This window comes from Cervus canadensis, chromosome 19, assembly GCF_019320065.1.
Source record: "Cervus canadensis isolate Bull #8, Minnesota chromosome 19, ASM1932006v1, whole genome shotgun sequence".
In the NCBI taxonomy this organism is placed as follows: domain Eukaryota; kingdom Metazoa; phylum Chordata; class Mammalia; order Artiodactyla; family Cervidae; genus Cervus; species Cervus canadensis.
This window is the reverse complement of record NC_057404.1, coordinates 44,508,374-44,534,403: the sequence shown is the minus strand read 5'-3', so window position 1 is coordinate 44,534,403 and position 26,030 is coordinate 44,508,374. Positions and strand designations below refer to the sequence as shown.

Below are 26,030 nucleotides of genomic sequence, written 5' to 3'. Positions count from 1 at the left end.
ATTAATTCTCTAAAATTCTAAATATGTTTATTACTCAGTAATCTTTCTCCTGAGAAGTTATCATCATTATCATTTTATTTTCTTCCTCCTTTTATCATTTTTTACCTATATAAAGTTGCTCAGGAACATGTTACATACTGTCAGTGTAATTTTATCATTGCACTGCATGAACAGTGTAAATCATATTCTTGTATCCCTAAAATGCTTTGTATTCATATACTGTATTTATAGGGGCCTCCCGGGTGGCTCAGTGGTAAAGAATCTGCATGCAGGAGTCTTGGGTTCAGCCTCGGGAAGGACCCTGAAGGAGGAAGTGGCAGTCCACTCCAGTATTCTTCCCTGTAGACATGGGCAGAGTTGCCTAGCAGGCTGCAGTCCATGGGGTTGCAAAGAGTCAGACACAACTGGGTCACTGGGCATACATGCACTGTGTCTATACAAACTCAACATATATTTAAAAATGATTTTTTTGGAGAAATTTCAACCACCAATTACAGATTTTATTCAGTCTAAAATTTCTTTCTTTCTTTTGATAAAGAGATTTATGATTTAGAGTGAATTTTATTTTCTAGAAGAAACAGTAAATTGGATTTCTGTGCTCATTAAACTTATTTTTTAAATCTCTTTTCAGTTTTCTCTTTGAAGATGGTGAAAGCTTTGGACAAGGTCGAGATAGAAGTTCACTATTAGATGACACCACTGTGACTCTGTCATTATGCCAGCTAAGAAATGTGAGAATGGAATTTTGGCAAATTTGCTTCAGACCTTTTTCCTTCTTCCCTCCCTCCCTTAGTGGCTTCTTCTTCTTTTTTTTTTTTTTTTTTTTAATAAAACCTTACAGATACACATGAAGCCTAGATTTCTTCCTGGTATCATAAAATATGTGAGCATTTCTTTAAGATATGTGCCCAGGAGTGACATTGTTGGAAAATAGGATCTGCGATCAGTCTAGTATCTATTGTTGTGTTTTCTGTTCACAGAAATGATCTTATCACTTTATCTTTTTACCATCATTGGATAAGGGTTCTCATTTCTCCATATATGATCCACATATGATCTTATCAAATTCTTAAAAAATTATTATTCTAAAAGGTGCAAAATGGTATTTTGCTGTAATTCTAATTTTTAATTACCAGATTATTGTACAGTTATGAGCCCTTTTATATTTTTTGTGATTTGCTTACCTCTTCAGTATATTACTAGTTTTTAATCTCTTGCCAGTGTTTTTGAATGATTTCTTATTGAGGATTTTAAAAATGTATTTATTTACATAGTCTTTGTTGGCTATACAGGCATACCTCAGTTATCTCACTTAGCTTTATGATGTTTCTTGCTCTAAAGTTAGTTTTGTTTGAAATTAATCTAGCTATCCTAGTTTTCTTTTAATTACTGTTATTCATGGTATATCTTTATTCCTTTACTTTTAATGTATCTATTTATATTTAAAGTGGGTTTCTTTCAGATAATGTAGAGTGTGTCTTTCTTACTACTTTTGAAGGAAAATTTTGTTGGATACAAAATTCTAGTTTTTTTTTTTTCTTTTATACTTTAAACATTTCACCCCACTCTCTTGCTTGCATGGTTTCTGAAGAGCTGTCTGATGTAATTCTTATCCTTTTGCTCTATAGGTAAGGTTCCTCTTTTAGTTTCTGTCAAGGTTTTCTATTTGTTATTTGAGTTTTTGCAGTTTAAATATGATATGCCTAGACATAGATTTTAAAAAAATTTTTCCTGCTTGATGGTCTCTGAGCTTCTTGGGATTTTTCATTTGGTGTATGTCTGATTTTAAAATTTCTGTCATTACTTCAAATATCTCTTCCATTTCTTTCTCTCTCCTCTTGGGTATTCCTGTCACACATAGGTTACATCCTCTGATTATTCCTTAGTATTTTCATCTTTCTGCTTATATTACCTACCTCTTCTTGCATGTGGTTCATTTTTTCCCTTATAACCTTTAGCATTTTAATCAGTTATTTTAAATTCCTGGTCTGATAATTCCAAAATCTCTGCCATATGTGAATCTGGTTCTGAAGAGTGCTTGGTCTCTGCAGAATGTCTTTTTTATACTTAGCATGCCTTACAATTTTGGGGGTGGGGGAGAATGCAACATGATATATTGGTAAAAAGAACTGTAATAAATAGATCTTCAGTGAAAGATTTCATGTTTATCTAGCTGTTTACTATTTGTGTAGCTTTTTTGTCAGAGTAAAATCCTCAAACGCCAATGTTCTTATCTTCCTTACTGTCTTTAGATTTCTCTGGAGACACAGAATCTGAGGCTTGCAGTTCTTTCAGCCGGAATTTCCTGTATCATACAGAAACTTTGTTGTTGCTCAGTCACTCAGGGTCCAACTTTGCAACCCCAGGGATTGCAGCTTGCCAGGCTTCCCGGTCCTTCACAGAAACTCTACATATGGAAATAAGATAGGGGAGGGAAAGTCGATTGAAGGGCTAATCCTATCATTAGGTCTCAGTGTTTTAGTGAGGCTGTGTCTCTGGGCTGTGGAACTCTCAGCTTCCCTCCTGTTACTTGAGGTGAGACAGGAAGGCTAGAGAGAGCAGTAATTGGGTATTTCTCTTCCCCACGTCAAGACTAGAAGGACCTAGAATTTTGTATTTCCCTTACCGCAAGTCATTTAGGCTCTGGTAAAATAGTTTCCCTGAAGAGCAGGCCTTTACTTAAGACAACAAGATACCCTAGGAGTAGTTCAAAATGGTTATTTTGCCCCTTCTCATGCAAGAAACAGGAGGGGATTTTTCTTAGACCTTCACCCTGAGAATATGTTGGGATTTACGGGGGTAAAGCTCAAAGAAGTGTGAAGTTTCCCTTAGGTCTGGGCCTCCACAGGCTTTTATCTCTCAAGCTCCTATTCTCTCTCAAATTGCTCAATCTGCAGCAGTCAGTTACCCTGCAAGTGTTTTACCAGGCTCCAGCAGTGGCTTCCGTTCCAGCTTAGTTGTGATTCTTTATATTTGTCATTGCTCCAGTTTTCTGGGTAACATTTTGCCCTGATTCTGATAGTTCTAAAGAAGGTTGTAATTTTCAGTTTTTTCAGCTTCTTTCTTGTTGTTAGGGCAGAAAGGATGACTTCCACGCTGATGGAGTATTGGTCTGAGGACCAAAATTTCTAGCCTTTTTATTTTTAATCACCTATGTGCATCCTCAACCGTGTCCAACTCTAAAGATAAAATAGGTAATTTCCCTTGTCTGTCTCTAGGCTAGCAGTTCAGCACCCTCTCCCCATGCACGCACGCGCACGTCCTCCCGGAGTTCTTTCTTTTCCTGGATGTAGCAGGGTCTCCCTCCAGTTTGACTGCCTGTGAATTAAGTGCCTGAGGCTTTATCCTGTTGTACTCTGAAACCCTTGTCCACAGTCCTCAGTGTCCTTTAGGACTAGCTTAGCCCCTTTCTCTCTAAATACAGTTTTGTGTCTTCTGTCACTGCATTTTCATTACTCTTATAGGCGTTTCCTCTCACTTAATATTTTAAATGTTATGGAGTAGGAGGATATTAGAATCTCTTTCCTGCTTAAATGCCAGCAACAGAAAATTAAAATATATAATTATTACATTTGATATTCTAAACTTACCATCCCTTTGAAGTGAAAGACTGTGTACAGTGGATAAAATAAGTAGCGATGCAAGGTGGTAAAAAATAAAATGTATCCAAAATATATGTTTCAACTACTTTTATTTAACTCTCATTTTGTTTCTTTAATTTAAATCTGATACAAGTGATATGAATACAAGTTAAATGAATGTGGACTTTAGTTTTATTTCCCCAATTCCCTTACAATTCCACTTTTGAAATTTAAAATACTTTTTTCTATAATTATTAAGAGAAAATTTTAATGTTATTAATTTTTAAAATAATATGGAAATGAATAATAATTTTACCTTATGCTTCTCTGTGTAAGAAATTTTGCCTTTTATAAACCTTTAATATGCTAAATTTTTAGCTAGAAAAAAAGCAGAAAAGATATTAACTATATTTATGACTTTCAGGACAGTAAAACTTAAAAATGTAAGTTAATAATACAGTAAAATTTGTGAAAATTTTAGTTTTCAACTTAGAATTTTAATCCATGAAAGAAATACCTAAACTCTTAAAAGCAAAATGGCAAATGCATGTTCAATTTTAGAGAAAGGCTAGGCATAAAGTCACTTTTTATCAGATTCATAGTGTTGGGGTTTTTTTGGCTTTTAAAAATTCTGGGAACAACTTCCATGGATGAGTGCATAGACGCTAATCAACTGAAGATCACAGCTCCATCTTCTACATCAGTCCCCAGAGAAGCAGATACTCTGCCTACCAGTTGGAAGTTGAACTGAGCAGCAGACAGGATGGCAGTAACTTTAATCACCCTGCTTACAGTGTATCTAAGATTTTACTTTACTCTGACAGCCTTCTGTTTTTAAAGACTATCTATAATTCTGGCAATATTATTATTTGGAGTAACATTTATTATAATGACTTTGTGAAAAAAATAAATTGATTTCTGTTAGTTGATTTATCAGCTGTTTGAATCATTTATGTTCAAAGTATGATGTGAGAAATTCTTTTGAATCCTTTTTATTATCCTCTTACTTTTGTCTAACTTTTTTATTAATGTCAAAACAAAAATCTGACTTTAAGTAATATGTATTCAAAAGTACCTTTTAAAATAATCTTCATATAATTTTTAAATAGTTATCCATTTGTTAAAATTTATACTAACTTTAGTATTTCTGAATACTTTATTTAGTATTTACATTTGGAAAACTTTTATAACAGGTATCTAATCTTTACAAGAGGTACCTAGAGGTAAAAATATCAAAAAACAAAAAGCAATTCTTCACAGATAAATTTAATCACTGGAGGCATGGCTTATTTTCATATTTGTGTTAGGAATGAATTTTAGACTCTATACTTTTCTTGTTACCTTTATAAATTCATATTTTTATGTTATTTTTTTCTTTTAAATATGGGTCAGCATTTCTGTCACAGATCCTAAATATCAAATATTTTCTCTCTCAATTCACAGAGATTAAAAGATGTTGGTGGAGAAGCATTTTACCCACTACTTGAAGATGAGTGAGTATATCATCTCCTTTTACATTTATTTTTCCTATCTGTTTATGTTATTCTGGTGAGTAGCTTGTACATTTTCTTTGGAAAGTTTTTCCTAAAATGAACACAAAAATGTGGTATTTTAATTTTTAAAAATTTTATACCTTTTGTCAACTTTTCTGCTTTTGTTTCTCTTTTACAGTCAGTCTAATTTACCTCATTCAAACAGCAATAATGAGCTGTCTGCAGCTGCCACCCTCCCTTTAATCATCCGAGAGAGGGACACAGAGTACCAGCTAAACAGAATCATTCTCTTTGACAGGCTGCTAAAGGTAGAGATTCTAAAGTGTAAAGTGTTACAAGTGCCCGTATCCAGTCCTTTTCTTTTATTCATTCATAATTCTTAGGGAATCTTGATGTCATGAGAAGACTAATTCTTATGACTTATGTTTTCTGATTAATTTTAATTATAAATGATACCTGTTCATAGTATATAAAATTAAAAAGTAAACAAGATGCAGGAATCTATGCACAATCATATTAGATATTAATATCCTTACTATTTAAAGAACACCTAAAAACCAAAAGAAAAAAGCACTATTATCTAAACAGGGAAGTAGATAAAGAACACAATAGAAATACAACTAGTCAGTAAATCTATTAGAGAATGTATCCTTACTATTAATAGAAATGTAAAAAAGTAAAATAGCCTTTTCTTGCATACCAAATTAGCAGAGTAATTAAGATATATTAAGATTGGAACTCTCATTCTTTTGGAATAAGTGTAAGTTGATAGAAACATTTTGTACAATAATTGAAGGTATATATCAAGAGCATTAACAACATCCATACCGTTTATCCTAATATTTCTCTTCTAGAAATTTCTCATGACATACAAATTTACAAATAAATTTGTATGCAAAGATATAGGAGAAACTGTAATAATATATTTATGTAATACTTTCTGTATCATCAGATATTTTACAAAGAGCCTTACTTATATTACTTTACCTGTATGAAACTGATATTATTCTCAGAATGAGTCTTTCTTAATTCTTGCAGAGCACAAGATAGAGAGGTATGGCTAAAAACAGTAGACTCAACTCCTCTCCTTGATTGTGTAATATGAGATTTACAGAAGATACAGAACTATTTCACTGCTAACTTTTATGTATTAATAACATCACAGTAATTTCAGGTACTTAGAAACGTTACAGTTCACCTTCAACTTTTTCACTGGTGTATTGAGAACTGGCTAAAGAGATGGCACTGGTAATTTGAGGTATTTTTCATATCTTTTTTTTTATCTGTAGGCTTATCCATATAAAAAAAATCAAATTTGGAAAGAAGCAAGAGTCGACATCCCTCCTCTTATGAGAGGTTTAACCTGGGCTGCTCTTCTGGGAGTTGAGGTAAAAAAGAAGAGAGAAGGTTAGAAGCTGATTAATAGTACTAGGAAAAAAGAATGAAAGTGCCTTCTGAATGCATACTTTTCAAGTTTTTAGAAAATTATTTAGTAAAATATGAGCATTAAGAATCTTTGACAATTTTAAGTGAAAAGAATAAAGGAATAGACTAGATAGAGTAGAAAAATATAATTGAAAGTTTATTTACCCTAATAGTGTATTTAATGAACTCAAATTGTCTTGATTATTAATTTTAAAATCAGAATATTTTAAGAATATATATATCCATCATTTGTAAGTCTATAGACCTGCATATAAAGTATGTTCCTCTAGGAACAGGTTTGCCTATTTATAAGTAGTTCTGTCTAAGTTTGGAGAAGTCTTCCACTCTAATTTGAACCTTGTCAGAAATCATTAACATAATTTAGTGCCTTTTGACACATCTGTCTTGTCAGAAGCACACTGCTAAGAGAAGTAGCAACTTTATCTTGTACAATACCCTATCGGTGGCAGTGAGGAAAGGAGAGGTGGCACAAAATTATTAGGGTGACTTGCAGTGCTCACAGAGAACAGCAGTCATAATAATGAGCCAAACCCCACCAGATTGTTCCCTTTTCTGTCAATTTCCTTGGCATCTTACCTTCATCTGTTCTCTTATAGATATCTTATGGATGTCCATCACCTATTTTTTGTGTGTGAATTTTCCCAAATATTTTTAATCCTTTTCACTCTCTGTTGAAAGATTTCCTTTCTTCCTTTTTTATTCTTTTGGTGAGAATCTCTGAACACTTTTGAGTTTGGTTGCTTCTTTTATAAGAATGTCTAATGTTCTATACCATACATCAGTAGGTAGAATTGTAATTCTTTAAGCATATAAAATAACTTTAAGCATATAATGTCACTAAGGACTTCCAAGGTCCAAGTCTTTCATTAAATAGATGTACCAGAGAAGTTGATGCAGCACATAATGTCAGAATTTGAACCCCAAATTCCTGGCTCTTTCTCTACTGTTAAGGTTTACCAGACCAATAAGAATTGTTCTGTGCTTAGTCCTGTAGAACATGACCAAAATTTTAAGTGGTTTATTCAATTGTTCTTTCTATAATGGTATAACTGAAAAATGTAAATGATTCCTCTAGTCTCTTAATGATTTTATAACTACATGATACTCCACTCTGATTCATCCCAAACTTCTGCTTCCTTGCGCTGAACTACCACTCCTGTAAACAGTTTCATTTTATTTTTGCTTTCATGACCAACTTTTAACAGGAATATTTCTTGTGGGATGAACCCCACTCCCTTCCCCTGAATTTAAAAAAATTTTCTCCTTGAAGTTTACTATGCGTGAGACACAGTGATAAAGAACAGGAAGGCTGTGTTTTGTGTCATTGTGGAGGCTGGGAGATTGGCTAAGCATATTCATCAGCCACGTGACTCATTCAACATGTATGTCTTACAGTATGTATGATTCAGACATCTGCCTCAGCAAAATGGTAAATTGTTTCAGACTTTTATCACAAACTGTCAAAATGTAGAAAAGTTTTCTAAGGGTATACTTTGAGCTTGAGTGTGCCTGTCTATAACTGAGTGTGCTTTCAAAGACAGATGTTTTTAAGCTGATTTTGCCTAAATTTATAATTTATTAAAGGTATGATGAAGTAATTTATCTTCTCTTTTTTTATTTGCAGGGGGCTATTCATGCCAAGTATGATGCAATTGATAAAGACACTCCAATTCCTACAGATAGACAGGTATGATATAGCCTTTCTTAAACAACCTAGATAAGTTTGCCAAATCTTTCAATTTTAGAAAGGCATGAGAAATTTTCTTCCTTTCATCATGAATACTCAGCAGCCTTTATATGCATATATTAGAGAAGCATAAGTCTTACCTCTCTCAGATATAGTCTTAATTCATTAGTGAGTCAGAACTATTCCTTTAAGGAGTTTAAGCCAAGTAATTTTTCCTAGTATGTACCTTTTTTGTCTGAAGAATTTGTGCTTTATTTAGACCAGATTGTAAAGTAAGATTTTTTGAAAACTAAATTAATACATACTTTTTCAAAAGAAATGATCTGCTTTTCTTATTTAAGTATACTTAAAACTTTTTAGTGTTCCTGGAGGATTAGTATAAAGTTCAAACACTTCAAAACATCAGGATTATTGTAGGCGGCCAATTCTTGAATTCATAATACAATTTCTCCTCTTCCTTGTCTTGGGATTTATTGGTGATCTGTCTATTATAGTTCTACCATATTGTTTTGCTGTTTCACAGATTGAAGTGGATATTCCTCGTTGTCATCAGTATGACGAGCTGTTATCCTCACCAGAAGGTCATGCAAAATTTCGGCGTGTCTTAAAAGCCTGGGTCGTGTCCCATCCTGATCTTGTGTATTGGCAAGGTAGCTTTTTCCCCCAATTACTAAGACTTTTTGAAGTGTTAGGAACATGTTGCATAACTGATAATTTTTAAAATCAAAACAAACTATCAAATTATCTTTGGCTTTAAGAAAAGTCAATAGTAAGCTATGCTCCATTTTTTGAGATGTTTATATGAGCACTTTTTTAAAAAACTTTGTCTAAATGTCTAGTGAATATCATATAAATGCATAACATTTAATGAGACAACTTGTCATCATGTTGATTAGCAAAGTATAAAGAATATTTTATACTGTTATAGTCTTTGTGCATACATTTTTAATCCTTGATGCAAATAATAAAATAATTTTGTACTGTAAATAATTTGGGGCTAGTTTATATTCTTGATACTTAATGATTTATAGCTTTTGCTTATCAGATTAGGATATTATTAGGTTATTAGGAATTGGGGAATATATATCACCCTGAAGTTCTCATTTTTTCTCTTTTTAAAAAATATCTATAATGCTCCATCTCCTTGATTTTTACCTTTTCTCATTACTCTTTTTGCTGTCATTGATAAATTCATGAGTGAGAAATCCATTCCACCTAGTGTTAGTTTTTAATTTGTTGTTATGAATAGTAATCTTTATATTTCAATTCTGTGTCTGTTTCTGGCCAAACTTGAAAATAAAGCTATTGTTTTTTTCTAGCTCTATTCATTTTAGAGTTCCATGTCTCCCTAACAGTTATAGATAAATTTATATATATTCTTTTAGCATGACAATGTGTGAATAGCATTATTATCAATAAAAGAAATGTCATGTATTTATATTTTACTTCACAATTTTTTAAAGAATTTTTTTTCATCTAATAAACATGTAAGAAAAATTTTCATCTCCTTGACAAGGAAACCTGTTTGGAGTTAAGTGATTACCAAGATCACACAGTCAGGGACTGTATTCAACCTTTCTATCATTTGTACATTTTTCTGTTACTATATTTCTCTCTTCAACTTATAATAACCTTAATAATAATAATGGTTGATTTATATCGGATGTTTACTATATGCTAGTCACTGTCGTTTACTCCTCACAATAACCCATAACATATTTCTGAATGGATCACATGTATAATACTGAATCTATATGGAAGTAATGCAGAGATCTGAATAAGGTATGTATCTACAATTCTGCTGGATTATGTTTATTTTAATTTTTTCCCCAATCTCTCTCCATCAGGTCTTGACTCGCTTTGTGCTCCGTTTCTATATTTAAATTTCAATAATGAAGGTAAGCCTATTTATCATTTAAATAATTATTGTGTTTATTGTTCTAAAATATTTTATTCAAACATGAAAGCTTGCTCTCTTCCTAGTAGAGCCTGTAAATTTCTGTGAAATAATCTGTTGTGACTCATTTTAGAGGATGTGAAGGATTAATTTATTTCTGGAGGTTTTTAGCTGTCACTAGAGATTTAGAGAGAACCTGATGGATTATTCTAAATGCATTCATCTACTTTGGTGACCATTTTTATGAAACTTTGGAGAAAATTCTGTCCTCCAAAGAAGACTTTTTTAGAGATTAGTCTTCATTTATATATACTTTGTAAATGATTTGTAAGGAAAACAGTATTGTTCTTGCATCCTCCGGAGTCTTTTATTTCACCTACTACTTCCTTTTTTTTTAAACCACTGCTTCCTTAATGAAGACTGAACCCTCTTGAGATTTGTATTTCCAGAAATTTGTCTTCTGTATGTTTCATATCACAGTTATTTATATACTAATTTAAATATATATTGAAGGACAGGGAAGCCTGGCATGCTTCATTCCATGGGGTCACAAGGGGTTGGACACAACTTGGCAACTGGACAACAGCAATATACTAATACAGTAACCCTTCTTTTGGTTAGTGGCTTTTTTCTTAATGACAAGGGTTTTTGTTTTGTTTTTTCTGTCCCCTGATATAATTCCTTTTTTATAGTAGTCTTTTGATAAATATTTAAATATTTATTATGAATATCCCATAGCATGAATCCTTAGAAACCTTAATCTCAGAATCTCCATCTCTTCAAATTCTGTTTCATATCAGAATTTGCATAGATTCCTGGAATTGAGTACTGGTAGCATAATCCCAGAGAACTAAAACTTCACTAAATGAATGCTTTTTAAAAATGCCAGTTCTCTAATATTACTTTTTAATCTAGACAAGAGGCCTTACTGTGTTTAGTTAAGCATAGTTCATTATGATACATGTTGATCTAAGAATGGCAAAGGATCTGTATTTGAAAGAACAATTATTACTAGTGTTTTTAAATCCAATGTTCTCAGACTCTTTTCTATGCATCAGTAAAAATTATGGATATTGAAGTTTATATAGCACAATAATGATTATTATGTTTAGAGATTTTAAAATGCATAAAGTTCTGATAATAAAGAATTTTATTTCTTGTAGGATAACGATTTCTGCAGTATTTTTTGTTTTTTGGTTATTGCTTTTTCTTTTTGCTGCTGCTACAGTAGTTTGAAATTGAAAAGTTACTGGAGTGGTTATCTCTTGTTGTGCACAATATTTTCTGTAGGGTTTCCCCCATATAATTTTGTGCTTCCATCAGTTATTAAGTAATTCCTATTTAAAAATAGATTCAAGGAATGTGTGCTGAGTGAGTGAATGACTGCTGATCTCTTACCTCATTAACTAATTTTTTATATTTGCCTTACTCTTTCTTAGCTCTGGCTTATGCCTGCATGTCTGCTTTTATCCCCAAATACCTGTACAACTTCTTCTTGAAAGACAACTCACATGTAATACAAGGTAAGGAAATGTTTCTTTGCCTTTTTATAGGGAAAGTTATATGTCAAATGTGATCAGTACTCAGTTAAATTTATGGTTTTGACTCAACAAAATATGGTGACAGTTTATCACTAAAACACATGAAGAAATAATTAAGTTTAATCTTTTCTCCAAGTCCACAAAATTATGGTGTTTTCTAATAATTGTTTAATATCTAATCTGAGTTTGGTTCAAATTCAGGTATGCCAGTTTAAGAAAATAAAAGTCCAGCTGTTTGTCTCTGTCACAATTAGCATTGCTAACAAAAAGTTTGCCATGGAACAAGCCTACTAGGAATTAATAAAAATGTAGTGTGAGCAATAATAATAAAATTTTCAAAATATGTAATAAAAAAGCTATGATGTAGGAGAGGAATAAGAATTTTAATATGATCTTATTAGAAGGGAGAAAGAGTATTCATTTTATATTTCATTGCAGAAATTTTTAGAAATACAAAGCTTCATTAAATCAGAAAATTGATGAGACATGATTGTGTGGCAAAGAACACCATTAAACCTCGCTTGAAATTTAAGTGGAAATTTCATAAATATCTTGATTCTTTTTTTTTAATGACTTTTACCCCAGATGGTGCAGTGTTAAAGAATCCCTGCCTTTGCAGGAATATCAGAAGACATGGACTCAGTCCTTAGGTCAGGAAGATCCCATGGAGTAGAAAATGGCAATCTACTACAGTATTCTTGCCTGGAAAATTCCATGGACAGAGGAGCCTTGCAGGCTGCAGTTCATGGGGTCACAAAGATTCAGACGCAACTGAGTGACTGAACACACACACGCTCACCTACATAGGTCACCTATCAGAAAATACTATTTTGGGAGATATTTTATCTCTTGATGGAAATTTTCATTATTATAAACCAAAATTAGAGTATTTTATGAACATTTTAAAAGATTCAGTAGTGAATCTATGGAATCTATTGTTTTAATTTTATTACTAGTTTGTTTTTCAGTAGCTTCTCTTAAATTCTCTTAGATTGGTTTACAAATCAAAAGACACATGCATTTCAATTTGTTTCGTTTGTCCTAAGGAACTGTTAAATGCATTTTTGAAATAACTTGAAATTTGACATAATGCTGATATGACAGTGCTGGTATCATCAGTTCTGCCATATCTTTTCCTTTAAAGAAATTCTTCTGAATGTAACAAGCCATACTGTATCTCATTCTAAAGCCTATCCTGAGCAACCAAAACTTATGCCAGCCTTATAATGTATATTTACATATATGAAATAATATATGGTATATAATAATATGCAAAATAATTATACCTATTTTTGTGTGTATTATATATACACATATATATGTGTGTGTGTATATATATATATATATTTTTTTTTTTTTTTTTTTTGGACATGAACTTGAGCAAACTCCAGAAGATGATGAGGGACAGGGAAGTCTGGCATACTGTAGTTCATGGGGTCAGGAAGAGTTGGACACAACTTGGCAACTGAACAACAGCAACGTATGTGCAGTTATAACACATATATAAATCCAGCCATCAGTGTTAGGCAGAACACAAGGAAAATGTTTTCATGATGGATTAGGTTTCTTCAGTAGATTCTTAATTAGCCATGTAATCCACCATAGTAGTTATCTTCTATCAGGCTCAGATAAGAAAGACATTTAATACACTGGACCATAGCTGTGGAGAATTGCCTGAGGTGTGACTTTCTGGTTTAAAATGAAGCGTGCGTGCATTCTTAGTCACTTCTCTTGTGTCCGACTCTCAGACCATATGGTCCATGGCCTGCCAGGCTCCTCTGTCCATAGGATTCTCCAGAAAAGAATACTGGAGTGGGTTGTCATTCTTTCTCCATTTTATTAATAAAAGTTAATAATCATATGCTTTCATCAACGTAAAGTTGAATGTGTATGATTGTTGATGTAGCATACCTCTGGCTTCTAGGTAAATTGGGACTGTAAACATACCATCCCTAGCTGGAAAGAGAAAAATGAAGTTAAAAGTTGAATCCAGAAGTTCTCCCTTGGGATCTGTCCTGGATCTTCACTTTACTGGAACAAATTTCTATATCTGTATATGTAAATAAAATTGAGGTGTAATTATTCTGTATGTGACAGTGTTATTCCTTATTTCAGTATCTGTTTACAGTTTCTGAAAAAATGATAAATGTGAGACAGGTTTAATATCACTAGAGAAAATAATTTGTTGAATTTAATACGGAAAAAAGTCATTCATCATTTGAATAATTTGTGATTCAGGAAATGAACTGACAGCTCTAAAGGTAGAAAATAAGTTGTGACATAGCTTTTAACAAAAAGCTTTTCTTGTTTAATAATTAGCCATAAGTGATTGAAATAGTAACAAAACAAAATTATTTAATAAAATGTGTTTGCTTCGTGGAAAACTAAATCTAATTCAAAGTGTAAATAAAACTGTAATTTATGTGCATTTAATGTCTTTATTTGATATACTATGTAAAAGCAATGATTGTTTTAAACTTTATTGTCATTTCAGAGTATCTGACTGTGTTCTCTCAGATGATTGCATTTCATGATCCAGAACTAAGCAATCATCTCAATGAGATTGGATTTATTCCAGATGTAAGTACTTGGTGCATTAATAGAAATGATGTTAGGAAAAAAAAAAAAGCAGAAATTGGCAACACAACAGAATAAAACTGTTTTTAAAGTTTTGTTGTCATAAGAAGTCCATCTATCTAAACAACTATAGACTTTTATTATAAAATTTATATGGTTACGTACCATGTCTTCACTTAGTAAAGGGAAGTATCTTGTTTTTCTTGATGCTATCAAATTAATTTGAAAAACCTGTTAGTGGAATGTTGTATCAAATTGTGCTGTCAGCAGTTTTCACTTGGATTTTATGATATTCAGGCTTGTTTTGAAGAAGTAGGAAATTGGAACCTAGTGAATTCTTAAGTATTAATAGCTGCTTCTGTGTTTTGCTTGAGATATTACTTGGAAGCTTTGCCAGATTTTGGCTTACTTCATTAGCTTCTCAGGTTCTTTATCAAACCAAAAGTCAGAGCTGACTCTTGTTAGTCAGAGTGTAGCTTAGCCTGTTACTCACATGTAACTTGTGGCATGGAGTCAAACCTCTTTTAAAAGGCAGTTAGAGTACAATGTCATAGGTTTTTGTAAAACTGAAAAACAAATCCTTTCTGAGTTAGAGATCTCATTATTCCGTCTTAACCTTCTTTGTTTCCTATTCATACTGAAATGGGGAACTGAGTTCTGTTCACAGAGTCAAAGAATACCTTTCCTTTTAAGGCTTATATCCAGAAAACAGTATGTTGATGGTAAGATTAGGAGTGAAAATGTTTATATTAACACTATAAATGCAGCTAAAGTGTTAACACTTCAACAGTATAAATACTTGCAGGGTGATTTGAAGTTTAAAAATACTTTCATAAACATTTCATTTGATACTCAAATCAAATATGTAAGGTGTATGAAGCAAGTAAATTCATCATTTAATAGATAAGAAATTTAGTTTTTGAGAAGGTAATAAAACTAAATCTCAGGACATAAAATTTTAACATATCATTGGACAGCCCTCTGTCCCTAGTGTGGTTCATCTTTCAAGGGGAGAACAAAGACAAGACATAAGTGTGCTAATTCTAGCTCATTGCTCTGTGTGTTGTCCTGTGACTCTGTGGTGTGATCATCAGGCCTAAAGTAACCATCCTTAATATCCAGTGGGATTTGCTTCTAGGCCTGTGGAGAAATACCTTTTAGTGGAGTACATGGCTTATTCAATGAGGGCTCCAAAGTATATACACATATTATAAAACAAACAAATAAAATAAGATCAAACCCTACAATTATGTGTGGTGATGAAAAACTATAAAAAATTAACCAATATAAGTATATATTATCATATTAAGTATTTATTTTTATATAACTCTGCCTTTCTTGCTTCACATTATAAATGTGATATATATTACAAGACAATACTAGATTAAATCTTATGGCTGGAATTGAAGAAATTACAGAGGAACTGATTGCCTAATTAGTAATGGTGTTAGATTTATGAGGGAAAAAAAACTAAACTGTAGACTTTTAAAAAGGGATTTCTTTTCAAAAAATTCCCTTGAAAGCACCACTGACCACTTGTGACTAAAACAGAAAACTATATTAATTTAGTTATACAGGTGGCGCTAGTGGTAAAGAATCCCCCTGCCAGTACAGGAGATGTAAGAGACATGGATTTGATCCCTGGGTTGGGAAGATCCCCTGGAGGAGGGAATGGCCTGGGAAATTCCATGAACAGAGGAGCCTGGTGAGCTATAGTCCATGCAGCCACAGAGTTGGACACAACTGAGCAATATACAAAAATATGTATGAAATTATAAAGACAATGTAATAAAATCCTTAGATAAATATTCTTGAACATAGGTAGAATGAAAAAAATCACATATGGAGAAATAGTTTATCTTAGTTAATCAGAATAATTAAACTCTGCAAGATGGTGGTATATGAGAGGAGGCAAGCAAAAAACAGTATCATTAAAAAAATAATACTGTAAACATAACTTAAGTGCTTACTGTGCACCAAGCACTGCTCTCACCCTCTTGTAGCACTCACCTAATCTTCACAAGTTTGAAATCTAATTAAACAATGACTGTTAAATATTTATGCATAATATCGATTTGGGAAAGGCTAATAGCATGGCAGAAATAAAAGTCTAGATAACTATAACATGAAAGGTAAGAGTCATTGGCATTTCAACTTAAAAGTTTTCTAATGATTTTGCATCATTTGAGGGGAAATTAAATGTGCTCTTTGTAATATAGAAATCAAGTCAGGGAATCCTTTCAGATCTTGGATTTGATTTTACCCTACTTAAATCTAATAAACGAGCCTCTTACCGTTTCATGGATACTGGGAGAAAATCCAAGACTCCTTTGTCAGAGATAAAGGGCTTTCTCACTCACATCACAGCAAGCAGTGTGAGCATTAGCGCGTTTCTCTTGATTTCTCTGGGGCTCCCCTGGTGGTTCAGTGGTAAAAAATCTGCCTTCAATGCAGGAGGAGCCTCAGGAGACTGCTTTGGGTTCCATCCCTGGGTCTGGAAGATCCCCTAGAGGAAGGCATGGCAACCCACTGCAGTGTTCTTGCCTGGGAAAGCCCATGGACAGAGGAGCCTGGTGGGCTAAAATTCCGTAGCCTTCCAGAGTCGGACAGGATTGAAACGACTTAGCACACAAGCATGCACTTGATTGCTCTTGTTGCCAAGTCCCATAGAGATAACCCAGAAGATCCACATGCTACCTCCAGTTGCTGTGGATTGCACTACAGAGGGGAATCTTTATTATTAATTATTTAATAATTCACTAATTTTTATCAGTTCAGTTTAGTTTAGTCTCTCAGTTTAGTTGTTTGTCGCTCAGCTCTTTGCGACTCCCATGGACTATAGCATGCTAGGCTTCCTAGAGCTTGCTTAGACTCATGTCCATTGAGTTGGTGATGTCATCCAACCATCTCATCCTCTGTCATCCCCTTCTCCTCCTGCCTTCAATCTTTCCCAGCATCAGGGTCTTTTCCAATGAGTCAGTTCTTCGCATCAGTGGCCAAAGTTTTGGAGCTTCATTCAGCATCAGTCCTTCCAATGAATATTTAGGACTGATTTCCTTCAGGGTTGACTGGTTTGATCTCCTTGCAGTCCAAGGGACTCTCAAGAGTCTTCTCCAACACCACAGTTCAAAAGCATCAATTCTTCGGTGCTCAGCTTTCTTCATGATCCAACTCTCACATGCATATGTAACTACTACAAAAACCATAGCTTTGACTAGATGGTCCTTTGTTGGCAAAGTAATGTCTCTGCTTTCTAATAACACTGTCTAGATTTGTTGCTTCTCTTCCAAGGGGCAAGTGTCTTTTAATTTCTTGGCTGCAGTCACCATCTGCAGTGATTTTGGAGCCTAAGAAAATAAAGTCTGTCCTTGTTTCCATTGTTTCCCTATCTATCTGCCATGAAGTGATGGGACCAGATGCCATGATCTTTGTTTGCTGAATGTTGAGTTTTACGCCAGCTTTTTCAATCTCCTCTTTCACTTTCATCAAGAGGCTCTTTAGTTCCTCTTCACTTTCTGCCGTAAGAGTGCTATCATCTGCATATCTGAGGTTATTGATATTTCTCCCAGTAATCTTGATTCCAGCTTGTGCTTCCTCCAGCCCAGCGTTTCTCATGATGTACTCTGCATATAAGTTAAATAAGCAGGGTGACAATACCTTGACACCTTGACATACTTGACATACTCCTTTCCTGATTTGGAACCACTCTGTTGTTCCATGTCCAGTTCTAACTGTTGCTTCCTGACCTGCATACAGATTTCTCAAGAGGCAGGTCAAGTGGTGTTTCTATCTCTTTAGGAATTTTCCACAGTTTATTGTGATCCACACAGTCAAAAGCTTTAGCATAGTCAATAAAGCAGAAGTAGATGTTTTTCTGGAACTCTCTTGCTTTTTCTGTGATCCTGCAGATGTTGGCAATTTGATCTCTGGTTTCTCTGCCTTTTCTAAATTCAGCTTGACATCTGGAAGTTCTTGTTTCATGTATTGTTGAAGCCTGGCTTGGAGAATTTTGAGCATTACTTTGCTAGCATGTGAGATGAGTACAATTGTGCAAGAGTTTGAACATTCTTTGGCATTGCCTTTCTTTGGGATTGGAATGAAAACTGACCTTTTCCAGTCCTATGGTCACTGCTGAGTTTTCCAAATTTGCTGACATATTGAGCACTTTCACAGCATCATCTTTTAGGATTTGAAATAGCTCAACTGGAATTCCATCTCCTCCACTCGCTTTGTTCATAGTGATGCTCTCTAAGGCCCACTTGACTTCGCTTTGCAGGATGTCTGGCTCTAGGTGAGTGATCACACCATCATGGTTATCTGGTCATTAAGGTCTTTTTTGTATACTTCTGTGTATTCTTGCCACCTCTTCTTAATATCTTTTGCTTCTGTTAGGTCCATACCATTTCTGTCCTTTATTGTGCCCATCTTTGCATGAAATATTCCCTTGATATCTCTAATTTTCTTGAAGAGATCTCTAGTATTTCCCATTCTATTGTTTTCCACTATTTCTTGCATTGATCCCTGAGGAAGGCTTTCTTATCTCCTCTTGCTATTCTTTGGAACTCTGCATTCTTATATCTTTCCTTTTCTCCTTTGCCTCTAGCTTCTCTTCTTTTCACAGCTATTTGTAAGGCCTCATCAGACAACCATTTTACCTATTGCATTTCTTTTTCTTGGGGATGGTTTTGATCACTGCCTCTTGTACAATATCACAAACTTCCATCCATAGTTCTTCAGGCACTCTGTCTATCAATCTAATCCCTTGTGTCTATTTGTCACTTTGAATTCCATGGACTGTATAGAGTCCATGGGGTCGCAAAGAGTTGGACATGACTGAGTGACTTTAGCTTCACTTCAGACTGTAATTGTAAGGGATTTGATTTAGGTCATACCTGAATGGCCTAGTGGTTTTCCCTACTTTCTTCAATTTAAGTCTGAGCTTGTCAATAAGGAGTTCTTGATAAGAGCCACAATAAGCTCCCAGCCTTGTTTTTGCTGACTGTGTAGAGCTTCTCCATCTTCGGCTGCAAAGAATATAATCAGTCTGATTTCGGTATTGACCATCTGGTGATGTCTATGTGTAGTGTCATCTCTTGTGTTGTTGGAAGAGTGTGTTTGCTATGAACAGTGCTTTCTCTTGGCAAAACTCTATTAGCCTTTGTCCTGCTTCATTTTGTACTCCAAGACCAAGCTTGCCTATACTTCAGGTATCTCTTGACTTCCTACTTTTGCATTCCAATCCCCTATGATGAAAAGACAACTTTTTTTGGTGTTAGTTCTAGGAAGTCTTGTAGGTCTTCATAGAACCATTCAAATTCAACTTCTTCGGCATTAGTGGTTGGAGCATAGACTTGGATTACTCTGATACTGAATGGTTTGCCCTCGAAACGAACAGAGATCATTCTGTCATTTTTAAGATTGCACCCAACTATGCATTTCAGACTCTTTTTTTTACTATGAGGGCTGCTCCATTTCTTCTAAGGGATTCTTGCTCACAGTAGTTAGTAGATATAATAATTTTGATACAAAATCTTTATTTATGCTTCCCTCTCTATTATGACTTCCTTCTATAATTACTGGGGTATTTTTGTATAACATCTTGCAAAAGCTTTAATTCTAGTAAGGTAAAGTATTAGTTATTTTATATATATATATATGTGTGTGTGTGTGTGTGTGTGATTAGTCTTACGAGACATTCATAAATCATGTTGGATGAGGACAGTTCCTTGTGGGATGAGCATGTCCAGTATATGACAAATACTGAGCATCCCTAGCCCTTATCCCCTGGTTGCCTGCTAATAGCCCCTGATCATTATGACAATAAAATGCCTACATGTTATTTCTGAAAAATGACTACACGTATCTTCAAACATCCTCTAGGGAAGACTCTGTCACTATCGAGAATCCTAAAGTTAACAACAGAGAAGTGAGGGAAAGGAAAAATATCTTAACTTGGAAAAATCCCTTTTCTATGACTATTCTTCTGTCACAGAGAAAGGGCAAAATGAAAGATTTAACAAAGTTAAAATGTTAATAGGAAGGATGGTTTTTGGTTTTTGAAATCTTGATTTCTTTTATTGTGGCCTTTTATTGTTGGCCTATTTCTCAGGTGTGTAGATAATATGAAAATGTTGAGACTATTTTTAAATTTAAGTTTGAAAACAGATTTTATATTTTTAATATAGAGATTATTAACAGTGAATATTGGTGGGAGAGGTGTGATGAAATAGAGAATTTTTCTAACATTTTCATTATCCTGTTAATAATCACACACTTTTAACTGCATGTTACCAGTTTGTACATGCAGTCTTTCTTTCTCCTCCCCCACCAGATCATAGCCTTCAGTGCTCTGTCTGTCAGATAATTGTTTAAGTGAATTTCTGTACCTCCAACAAAACTACAGGCTAGAATTCATCAAGGGCAAGGGTGGGCATTTTCATAATGAGATCCCAAACTGAGTTTCCTACTGAATAACTAATCCTATTAAAGCAAGCCCTCATTAATCTTCCATCATTAAAATGCAGACTCCTATTGCAGAAAAGATTGTGATTTCTGGCTCCTTTCCATTTGCCTTGGGTCACAGAGCTCTGAATACTGAGTACTGCTGTAGCTTGAATAGTTGGGAATATTGTGCATTAACGTGATGCTTAGATTATATGTATCATGGTAGTTATTGCGATTTACGTATAAATAGGGTGAGAAATGTATATTTGGCAAAATTGGGGCTGCGGTGATTTTTATCATTTCTGTCTTGCTATATGTTCCTACTTCTGAAAATATATCAGGCCTTTGAAATGAGAACAAGAAAGTACACTTCTTCATTCTTCAGTTCAGTTCAGTTCAGTCGCTCAGTTGTGTCCGACTCTGTTACCCCATAGACTGCAGCACACCAGGCCTCCCTGTCCATAGCCAACTTCCAGAGTTTACTCAAACTCATGTCCATTGAGTCGCTGATGCCATCCAACCATCTTATCCTCTGTCGTCCCCTCCTCCTCCTGCCTTCAATCTTTCCCAGCATCAGGATCTTTTCCAATGAGTCAGATCTTCGCACCAGGTGGCCAAAGTATTGGAGTTTCAGCTTCAGCATCAGTCCTTCCAATGAATATTCAGGACTGGTCTCCTTTAGGATGGATTGGTTGGGTCTCCTTGCAGTCCAAGGGACTCTCAAGAGTCTTCTCCAACACCACAGTTCAAAAGCATCACTTCTTCAGCACTCAGCTTTCTTTATAGTCCAACTCTCACATCCATACATGACTACTGGAAAAACCATTGCTTTGACTAGATAGACTCTTGTTGGCAAAGTAACATCTCTGCTTTTTAATACACTGTCTAGGTTGGTCATAACTTTTCTTCCAAGGAGCAAGTGTCATTTACTCTCATAGCTGCAATCACCATCTGCAGTGATTTTGGAACCCCAAGAAAATAAAGACTGTCACTGTTTCCACTGTTTCTCTATCTATTTGCCATGAACTGATGGGACCAGATGCCATGATCTTAAGTTTTCTGAATGTTGAGTTTTAAGCCAACCTCTTCACTCTCCTCTTTCACTTTCATCAAGAGGTTCTTTAGTTTGCCTTCACTTTCTGCCATAAGGGTGGTGTCATCTGCATATCTGAGGTTATTGATATTTCTCCCGGCAATCTTGATTCCAGCTTGTGCTTCCTCCAGCCCAGCGTTTCTCATGATGTACTCTGCATATAAGTTAAATAAGCAGGGTGACAATACCTTGACACCTTGACATACTTGACATACTCCTTTCCTGATTTGGAACCACTCTGTTGTTCCATGTCCAGTTCTAACTGTTGCTTCCTGACCTGCATACAGATTTCTCAAGAGGCAGGTCAGGTGGTCTGGTATTCCCATCTCTTTAGGAATTTTCCAGAGTTTGTTGTGGTCCACACAGTCAAAGTCATTGGCATAGTCAATAAAGGAGAGATGTTTTTCTGGAACTCTCTTGCTTTTTCACTGATCTGACAGATGTTGGCTGATCTCTGGTTCCTCTGCCTTTTCTAATCCAGCTTGAACATCTGGAAGTTCACGATTCACATACTGTTGAAGCCTGGCTTGGAGAATTTTCAGCATTTTTCGCTAGTGTGTGAGATGAGTGCAATTGTGCAGTAGTTTGAGCATTCTTTGGCATTGCCTTTCTTAGGGATTGGAATTAAAACTGACCTTTTCCAGTCTTGTGGCCACTGCTGAGTTTTCCAAATTTGCTGGCATATTGAGTGCAACACTTTCACAGCATCATCTTTTAGGTTTTGAAATATCTCAACTGGAATTCCATCTCCTCCACTTGCCTTGTTCATAGTGATGCTTTCTAAGGCCCACTTAACTTTGCTTTCCAGGATGTCTGGCTCTAGATTGGTGATCACACCATTGTGATTATCTGGGTCATGAAGATCTTTTTGTATAGTTCTTCTGTGTATTCTTGCCACCTCTTCTTAATATCTTCTGCTTCTTTTAGGTCCATACCATTTCTGTCCTTTATTGTGCCCATCTTTGCATGAAATGTTCCCTTGGTATCTCTAATTATCTTGAAGAGATCTCCCATTCGATTGTTTTCCTCTATTTCTTCATTCTTAAGTAAACTTTATTTACTTAATTTTAAATAATAAACTTTATTTACTTACTTATTTACTTAATAGCATTAAGTAAATAGCTATTTATAGCTATGAATAGCATTCAACCTGAAAATTATGAAAAGTTACCAGGTGAGCAGTAAGAAACACGACAAAGGCCGTATTCCAGGACTGTACCTGCCCCTGGAACCTACTGTCCCTGCTAAAGATGACGTCAGCAAATTCAGTGATAAATATGCTGGCAAAACCGTTGTCATTTCACTGCAGTCTTAACGGATGTTTATACCACTGCTGAGTTTCTCCTTCCTTAAAAGTTTATCACCGTCATTCTCCAAACTTCTATTTAGCTGAGTTTGTAGTAACTATGAAAGTATTTCTCAGAAATATTTATATAATTTATTTATTTGCTTGGTTTGTTCATTTGTTCCATCATTCATTCCTGGCCTTTATGTTATTGTTGCATAAAGAAATTTTATATTTTAATCTACAGAGATTGGTGACAATGAATTTTTTAGAATTTTTTTTTTTGTTTTTAGATTTTTATCTAGTGTGGTTACAAGTGGAGAAGGAAATGGCAACCCACTCCAGTATTCTTGCCTGGAGAATCCATGGACAGAGGAGCCTGGTGGGCTGCTGTCCATGGGGTCACACAGAGTTGGACCCAGCTGAAACAACTTAGCATGCATGCATGCATTGGAGAAGGAAATGGCGACCCACTGCAGTGTTCTTGCCTGGAGAATCCCAGGGACAGGGGAGCCCAGTGGGGTCTCGTCTATGGGGTTGCACAGAGTCAGACACGACTGAAGCGACTTAGCAGCAACAGCAGCAGCATCAGTGGTTATAAGGTAAATTAGAAAATTGCATCTTATTTAGAATCTCCCATAATAGGAGTCCCCACCAACCTGTCCTAGACCATCCTAGAGTGCTATGATGTGTCCTTTGGCTGCTGTGTTTTCCTTGTTGTTGTTCAGTAGCTAAGTCGTGACTCTTTACAGCCCCACGGACTGCAGCACGTCAGGCTTTCCTGTCCTTTACTATCTCCCAGACTTTGCTCAAATTCATGTCCATTAAGTCAGTGATGTTAATCTAACCTCTTATCCACTGCAGCCCCCTTCTCCTGCTGCCTTGAGTCTTCCCCAGCATCAAGGTCTTTTCCACTGAGTCAGCTTTTCATATCAGGTGGCCTAAGTGTTGGAGCTTCAGCTTCAGCATCAGTCCTTCTAGTGAATATTCAGGGTTGATTTCCTTTAGTATTGACTGGTTTGATCTCCTTGCAACCCAAGGACTCTGAAGAGTTTTCCCCAGCACTACAGTTCAAAAGCATCAATTCTCCAACACTCAGCCTTCTTTATGGTCCAATCTCACATCTGTACTTGACTACTAGGAAACCATAGCTTCCCTGACTTGACTCCTAACCCATTCTACTGACCTTGATTCTTTAAAGTGTTTGAATACAAAGGGCTTACTGAGCTCTCTTATAGTAGAGGTTAAATTACCTTTCAGAAAGCACTCATATCATAGAAGCCCAAGACTTACTAATCCCATAGGCAATGACAAAGTAATGTTTGGTATCTTCTTGCTAAGAACATATACATAGAAGTTAAGCATCCACCAGGTTTCCCTTTATTAAGTTCTTTTCTGCTTTCAATCTAATGTATCATTATACTGATAGACAAGTAAAAGGAAGTATATACTTAGTAAAATAAGTCAGACAAAGAGAAGTGCTGTATGATACCACTTATATATGGAATCTAAAAAATAATATAAATGAATCTATGTACAAAACAGAAACAGACTCAAAGACAAAAACAAATTTATGGTTACCAAAGGGGAGAGAAGGAGCAAGGGAGGGACAGATTTTACAGAGTATGGGATTGATGAAGGCTGGTCACTATACATGAAATAGATAAGCAACAAAATTTACTGCATAGCGCTGGGGATTATACCTGATACCTTATAATAACATGTAATGGAATACACTCTGCAGAAAACAAAGCAAAGCTGAAACACTACTGTGTACCCTGAAACAAACACAATACTGTAAATCATCTAAACTTAAATTTTAAAAAAAGTGTATAATATGATGCAGTAGGTCTCAAACTTTTTGGTCAGTCTCAGGACCCTTTCACATTTTTAAAAATTAGCCAAGTATCTCAAAGAGTTTATAGGTAGGGTTATATCTGTCAGTATTTACTGAGACATTTTAAAAATTATGTATTAATTTTTTTAATGAAAGTAGCAGAACCATTATATGTTAACCAAATAAAATTTTTCAGAAAAGTAATTGCTTTCCAAAACAAAATAATGGAAGAGTAATATTGTTTTATATTTTTGCAACTTCTACTTAATAGAGGAAAGTTAGATTCTCATATCTGCTTCTAAATTCAATCTTATTGCAGTTCATTGTTCTTGTTGAAGTACATAAAGAAAATCTGTTGGCCCTACACAGACATATAATTGCAAAAGGTAGTTTCTTAATGCTTAATTGAAATATACAATCTAAAACTATGTCAGTGAACTTTTCATATTCTTTTATATTCAAATCTATCAGTCTGTCTTACACTTTGAATGGCCTTTTACCCATATGTGATATTGTGATGTTGTACATTGGTCATTTAGAAAATATCAGTGCATTGAATTACGCAGATCTTTCAACTATGAAATAGTTATATATATCAAAAAATCACATTCATTAATATCACCAGTGATCTCATCCTGAAATTCATTAAGTATTGAGAAGCTGCCAAGCTCACACTGGCAGATACAATTTTCCAAAATTCTAATCTTCACCTGACAGCTGGAATTTTTTATTGAAGTGACAGGCTCACTTCATTTTCGAGAAATGTCCACCAAATATCCAAGCATGTTTTTATTTTATTTTTTCAATACAACATTAAACTTGGCATTTCTTGAAAAAGTCACCTACAATGGCTCATAGCTCAAACCATTGCCCAAGTGCTTTTTCCTCCAGGCAATCTTTTTTTTTTCTTTTTGGCTGAGCCACGTGGCATGTGGGATCTTAAGTTCCCCAACCAGGGATCGAGCCTGCAACCCCTGCACTGGAAGCAGGTTTACCACTGGGCCATCAGGGAGGTGCTTTCACCTCCCTGACAATGTTTTACTTCAGTACACAGTACAGGTGCTTTATACATACTTCCCATTTTGTCTCATGGAACATTTTAAAAAATATTTTGCAAAATTAATCATTTTTAATTTTTAACCTTCACAA

At 34.8% G+C, this 26,030-nt stretch overlaps 1 protein-coding gene across 3 annotated transcripts in view; it reads left to right on the top strand.

The window, feature by feature from the left end:
• Window positions 1–26,030, top strand: part of TBCK (TBC1 domain containing kinase) — a 195,277-nt gene that overhangs the window by 68,845 nt on the left and 100,402 nt on the right. For all 3 annotated transcript variants that reach the window (XM_043438214.1, XM_043438215.1, XM_043438216.1), the window contains exons 12-20: window positions 632–731; window positions 5,025–5,074; window positions 5,253–5,382; window positions 6,364–6,462; window positions 8,145–8,207; window positions 8,731–8,857; window positions 10,055–10,105; window positions 11,544–11,627; window positions 14,140–14,225. In XM_043438214.1, the coding sequence (XP_043294149.1) occupies window positions 632–731; window positions 5,025–5,074; window positions 5,253–5,382; window positions 6,364–6,462; window positions 8,145–8,207; window positions 8,731–8,857; window positions 10,055–10,105; window positions 11,544–11,627; window positions 14,140–14,225 (790 nt within the window). The remainder of the gene's footprint in view (window positions 1–631; window positions 732–5,024; window positions 5,075–5,252; window positions 5,383–6,363; window positions 6,463–8,144; window positions 8,208–8,730; window positions 8,858–10,054; window positions 10,106–11,543; window positions 11,628–14,139; window positions 14,226–26,030) is intronic.